We start from the raw sequence: 6,738 nt of genomic DNA, 5'->3' as shown, positions 1-6,738 counted from the left end.
ACTAGTAACCTAAGTAGAAACTGTACACTGCACTAACACAAGCATTTAAAGGTGGTTTGATTTTGTTCGCTTTGTATTTCTGAACAGTAAGGTTTTTAATGAGCAAAATATAAGCACATTGCAGCCATCGGTAATTCTGGAGCCACTTTTGCCTTAGTCTACATTTACATTGAGTACTCCTCCACATAATTATTTTGGACATATTCATTCATCAAATTAATTGTAATACCTCTATTCAATATGGCTTCAGGGTGTGTGTGGAATCTTTCGCCTCCTGAGACTTTCCTACGTGCAGGAGGAGAACCTGCTCTCAAGTGGGAGGAATGGAGAGAATATTTTTTGAATTATATTTCCACATTAGAAGAGGATGATGAGGTTAAAGCAGAAAGGAAGTATAAAATGCTCATGCATTGTTTAGGAGCTGGTGGTATAAAAGTTTACAATGCAATCAACAAGAAAATCAGAGCAGAAAATGAAGGTGACGTGTTCACCAATGCTATTGATGATCTCAACACGTATTATAAACCGACAGTATGCGTCGGAGTTGACCGTTACAAATGTTTCCATAGGAAGCAAGGAGAAAGCGAATCTATTGATGATTACGTGTCTGCGTTAAAGAATCTGGCTATAAATTGTCTATTTGGAGCTCTTCATGACGAATTCATTTGTGACCAAATAGTGATGCAGGGCTCAAACTCGAATATACAGGATAATTTATGGCCGAAGGGTGAATACCCATTACAAAACATTATTGACATTGCAAGGAAGGCTGAACTGACTGGACGTTGTGCTAAAGCGGTCCTTTCTGAGACTAAGGAGAAGAAAGAAAGTGACACTATCAGTAGGGTGACTGACAGAAAAAGCTTTAACAGGCAAAATGTGAATCAAAGGAATTACAAACCATCTTACAAGAAAAATGAGACGAGAAACTGGGGATACTATTACCGGTGTTTGAGTCCATCACATTTAGCCAATGATACCAAATGCCCAGCAAGAGAAGTTAAGTGCACACATTGTGGGGTAAAAGGTCATGTCAAAGCCTGCAATAAGAAGAAACCACAAAAGGTCAAGGTGGTTGAGTATAACGATGATTATAATGAGAATGAAACAGACAACGATGACATCAATATGTTCGTACTTAATATAGGCGATGAACAGAATGAAAATGTTAACAAAATATCTACAACAAAGTCAGTCACAAAAACTAAGAAACCAATATGCTGTATGTCAATAGGTGGTGTGAACATTGACATTGTCGCTGACTCAGGGTCACCTTACACAATAGTCAATGAGGGTGTTTGGAAAGAAAAATTCGAAAAAACACTAGGAAATAAATTAGAAAAACCTGATATAAAAATTAGATCATTCACAGGTGAACCCATTGATGTCTGCGGATTTAAAAAGTTTAATTTTATTTTCAAAGGGCGTGAAACTGAAGGCAATCTATATGTTTCTAGAGTAGGACCATCAGTACTAGGATGGATGGATCAGGGTAATCTAGGCATCATCCTAGACCCAAGCAAAGTGGAACCTGTGTTAAGTCTATTTGATAATAAGGATTATGCGGATTCCTTGCTAAACAAATATCCAAATGTGTTTAGTGGAACAGTGGGTGAACTAAAAGGTTATCAACACAAGATCAAACTCAAACCTGTGACTACACCTGTTGTACACAAAGCAAGGAACATTCCGTTTGCAATCAAAGATGAAGTGAGGGCCCAGTTAGACCAGCTCTTAGACGAAGGGATAATTGAAAAAGTTGATGCATCAGAATGGGTTGCTCCCCTCGTTATCGCTAAGCGAACCAACGGTAAATTGAGGCTTTGTGTTGACCTGAGAGATTTAAATCAGAACATTATTGTGGAGCAGTATCCTCTACCTAAAATAAACGAAATGTTGTCCACGACTAAGGGTGTCAAGTGGTTCTCAACAGTTGATCTTAAATCTGCTTATCACCAGGTACCCCTACATCGCGATAGTAGATCCCTGACTACATTCATCACACCTTATGGGTGTTTTAGGTTTACCAGAGTGCCATTCGGTTTAGCCTCAGCGGCAGCAATGTTCCAGAGACTCATGAATAACATTTTTGAGGGAGTTGCTGGTATCCTGCTCTTCCAGGACGACATCTTAATTATGGGCAAAACAAGAGAAGAGCACGATAGTAGAGTTGAACGTGTTTTAGATATACTGAATAAAAAGGGACTCACCGCGGAGCATGCTAAATGCAAGTTTGCTAGCATCCGTGAACTATCTGGGCCATCAAATAACCGGCAACGGTATCAGCCCAAAAAAAAGAACTTATACAAGCAATAAAAGACTCGCCAGTGCCAGCTAATAAGGATGAGTTAAGATCATTCTTGGGTTTGGTGGAGTTTTACTCCAAGTTCATCAGAAATTTTGCACTGAAAACGTATGCTCTGAGACAACAACTGAAAACGATGAACAAGTTTGAATGGAGTGAAGACTGCGAAGAAGCCTTCCAAAACTTAAAGACAGACATGTGCACGGCTCTACCCCTAAAAGGCTATGATCCCACGTTACATAATTACGTGACGACAGACGCAAGCAATAGGGGACTAGGCGCAGTTCTCACCCAGAAGGACTCCAAAGGGGTCGAGTATACAGTTGCTTTTGCCTCACACTCACTTACCCAAGCAGAGGAAAAATACTCTGTAATTGAATGGGAAGCACTAGCTTGTGTGTGGGCACTGGAGCACTTCAGGCAATACATTTGGGGCAATATGGTAAATTTGTGTACTGACCATAGGCCTTTAACTAAAGTACTCACCACAAAGGGTTTATACACTGCTTCGCCAAGATTGGCCAGAATGTCAGTACGCCTACTTGATTTTGTGTACAAAGTACAATATGTTCCGGGTGTGAAAAATGTGGTGGCGGACTATCTAAGTAGGATGCCCGTCAAAACTAAAGAAATCGCACACAACGAAAATGAAGACCTGTGTATAGCGAATGTCCTAGAGCAAAACAGCGGAATTAATAAAGATGAGTGGTTCAATGAACAGAAAAAGGATGACATAATCTGTCAAGTCTTGAAAAAAATCAATGAAGGATGGTCAACTAAAAACAAACTTTCGGAACACCTCAAGCAATTCTGGGAAGTCAAGGATGAATTGTCCCTAGAAGACGGATTCCTACTGAGAAGTGGAAGATTTGTGCCACCTAAATCAATTCAATCAAAAATATTACAAATATGCCATGAAGGTCATCTAGGAATTGCAAAGACTAAAAGTAGAGTCAAGAATATGTATTGGTGGCCTGTGGTCAGTATTGATGTCGAGAGAACAGTCAGAGAATGTAAATTGTGCATGGATGCTGATAAGACACAGGTGGCGTTTAGACCGCCTTTGCAACCCATATCCTGTCCCTCAATGCCATGGGAGAGAATAGGTATTGACATCATGGGACCAGTGTCTGAGGACCTTGAGCAATGGTATTTAGTTGTGCTCAAAGATCACTTCACCAAATGGCCTGAAGTTAAAATTACTAACAAACCGGATGCACAAAGTATAGTAAGATTTATGGATGAAACTTTTGCGCGAGAAGGCCTTCCAAAACAAATTATAAGCGACAATGGTGCGCAGTTCACGTCTGATTTGTTTAAAAACTACGTTCTCAGACATAACATCAAACATAAGACAACGTCAGTCTACCATCCCGCAGGGCATGGCGCTGTCGAAAGATTTAACAGGGTGTTAAAGGGCACCATCAAGCTTGCAATCAACAGTAACCTCAACTGGAAGCAAGAAATCTTTAGAACGGTGTGGGCGTACAGAATAACACCTTGTGAAATGACGGGACATAGTCCTTTTGAACTAATGTGTGGTAGGACACCGCTTTCTAGACATAATGTTGGTTGGATTAAAGCAGCAAAAAGGGTACATTGGTCTACAAGACATGTAAAGGAGAAACTTACACAATTCCAACTCAAATCTATGGAAAACTACGACAACAAACATGGATGTAAATATGTGGAACTCAAGGTTGGAGACATGGTCAAAGTAAGGAGAAGTGGACATGTTGGCAAGACACAGAACAGGTACACCACTCCTTTGTCAGTGCAAAATGTGTTTTGCAATTCAGCACTCCTGAGTGATGGTAGAGTATGGCACTTCTCCGCTCTTTCAGCGTACAAAATTCAAGGAAGGGAAAGGAAGACTCCGAACAAACAGTATCCATGGAGAACCCCCCTCCTACTACCAAAAGCAAAAGGGCGACCATTTACTCTTCAGACTGTGAGTCCGACTACGAGCTCCCTACATCATCGACACCGTCTGTGAGCAGCCAATCAAGATCCATCTATACGCCTGCTACAGGAACTAACGTTCAACCAAACACTACGAGAACCAGGCGCATGTTGCCACCTACGCCATCAAGTGAAACTTCACTGCAAATTAGCAGGAGCCGGGCTGGAAGGTTGTTGCGTCCACCGGTCAAACTAAAAGACTATGTATGTGAGTGATTGTCAGTTTTTTGGGATGAACTCTTTCTAACTTTATTTAGTTAATGTGTTCTTATTCGCAAAGGGGGAAGAAGTGTTACGTTTTATATATGTCCATCTTGGGACACCGTTCATGCTACGCGTTCAAGTGTCCCTGCGTGGACACCATACCCCCAGTGAGGTCACCAGCTGTTGACTGTCCATTGACAGTTAACAGCTGATCGCCGAACTGACATGATGTTCTTAGCTCCAGCTTCTGTAGGAGCATGTGTTGGCGTATGTAATTAAAAGAACTTATTGAAGCTACTTCGAGTCGGAGTTCTTAACACCTACTTCCTGCAGCCCCTGTGAGTTGCCCTTCCTCAACTTTCCTATCCAACAATGTGCATCTTTACCGTCCACAACCCTCTGAAGTGCTCCCACTGCATCGCTAAATACTTATGAGGTCCCAAAGGCGAGACCGCTTGCATTGCAAATGCTTGTTTCTGTTCCTACCATTCCGACTCTTTTTTTATTACACAACACCGGCTGGGAGGGTTCCCGTCTCTTACGCATCCGCGCAGTCAGGCGACTTTAGTTTTGATGCAAACGGCTCAAGTATCAGTTAAAACACCCCTCAAAGAAGGCTGTCAATATTTAGGACAACCTGAGATATTAAAGCGATGGGCGTATTCATTTTCACAGCGCTCCTCCCACAAAACTGTCGCGAAAAGAATCCGAACATCAACCAACCTCCTCAACGTCCGCCGCCCCCGCCCTCAGCCTGCGTCACATCACACGACCAGCCCCCGTTGTCTAGCACGAACACCTCATTGGCTGACGTCCAGATAGCGTGAGCTCTACTCACACGGGAGGCCCACCTCCAATTGGTCGGGCAAAGTGAATCAATGAGGAGAGGGCGGATGTTAAAAGATGACAGGCTCTTAGCATTAGCACAGGGCGCGCGATGGGCTGAGGACGCGCGTTCAGTTAAAGAAAGTAACTGGACTGTACTGTGCGTGTATGGTAATGAGTATTGCACGTGGCCCCGCCCCTTTACCTGCTAATGACCGTAGGGTGGCGTTCATGAGGACCAGAGGAGCGCTTATAGGCTCCCGTGTCACCAGAGGGCGGCCTCATCCTCCGGCCAGCCAGAGGCTTTCTCGTGATCTGCAGCATCCCTCTCCATCACCCCACCTAAAGAGGCAGCAGCAGCCGGCATCGGTGGAATAATAGCCCCCAGCACCTCATCAAAAATACCTCAAATTAGTACAGATATTATTCATCACTAGCTCTATTTCATTTCTACCGCGAATCCATTCTAAATAAGATCTCCAGTCATTAACTCGAAAGAAAAAGCTGCCACTCCCACTAAGTAGGTCTATCGCTAGCTAGCAATTATTCCTAAAACTAGCATTTCCTCTCAGCCGAGATAACAGACGGACAGGGGTAGGAGCGCACCCAGTGCGGATCTCTAGCGATAGCACAAGTGCAATATATTAATTGCAGTCAAGAAAGAAAGCACTAAGCCCAAGAGAAGAGCGAGGGAAGGACGTCTGCACACTGCGCGAAAACCCCAGAATAGACACGAGAATACTCCCACTGCCTCCACCCTGAAGGACCGCTCGCATTTGGTGGAAAGGAGACATATATTGCACCGAGAAGAAAGGAAGGCGCCTTCTCCACGCATCAGCACTTGGACGTCCAGAGAGGGGGCAACTTGTAGCCTGCGGTACCTGAGCTCGTTGCACTCCGGTCACCCTGCCTTGGAGGTAGTCTGTGTGGGAGACCGGCACCCACCCGCAGCATGTGGACCTTCCTCGGAATCGCCACCTTCACCTACGTGTACAAGAAGTGCGACCTGCTGTTGGGCTATGCCCACCCGGAGGTGCTGCTGGCCGCCGGGGTCTTCTGCTCGCTCGGTCTGCTGTTATCCTACCGCTACCGGGGTGGCACGGCTCCGCAGAAGCCCTCGCCGCCCGGGTGGCTTTCCCAGGTGTTTGGGGCTTTACCCTTTGGAGGCCTCTTCAGCTCCAAACCCACGGCCAGGGCGCAGACGTGTCAGAGTTCACGCTCCACGAAGGTAGGTTTAGACTGTTCAGTCAGTCTTCTTCTTTCAGGGATGGTTAGCAGAGCACGTGTGCTACTTTACTACTCCAGAAATATTTTGTTAGTGATATTAGTAGTTCTAGGGACATACACTGAATGTTACTGTTTGTTACACCTTTTAAGAGTTATTGTAATTATTACATGAACTGCGGTGCGATGTTGGTACCATTCACCAGGAAGATAGGTAA

The 6,738-nt window shown here is 44.2% G+C and overlaps 1 protein-coding gene across 1 annotated transcript in view; it reads left to right on the top strand.

The window, feature by feature from the left end:
• Positions 1 to 5,390: 5,390 nt before the first annotated feature.
• The window catches only part of SQLE (squalene epoxidase), a 158,272-nt gene continuing 156,924 nt past the window's right edge, over positions 5,391 to 6,738 (top strand). The window contains exon 1 of the mRNA XM_085604966.1: positions 5,391 to 6,524. Coding sequence (XP_085461092.1) covers positions 6,249 to 6,524 — 276 coding nt within the window. The 5' untranslated portion in view covers positions 5,391 to 6,248. The remainder of the gene's footprint in view (positions 6,525 to 6,738) is intronic.

The sequence above is a fragment of the Triturus cristatus genome, chromosome 5_1 (genome assembly GCF_964204655.1).
Source record: "Triturus cristatus chromosome 5_1, aTriCri1.1, whole genome shotgun sequence".
In the NCBI taxonomy this organism is placed as follows: Eukaryota; Metazoa; Chordata; class Amphibia; order Caudata; family Salamandridae; genus Triturus; species Triturus cristatus.
The sequence above is the reverse complement of the archived record's forward strand: the minus strand, read 5'-3'. Positions and strand labels throughout refer to the sequence as shown.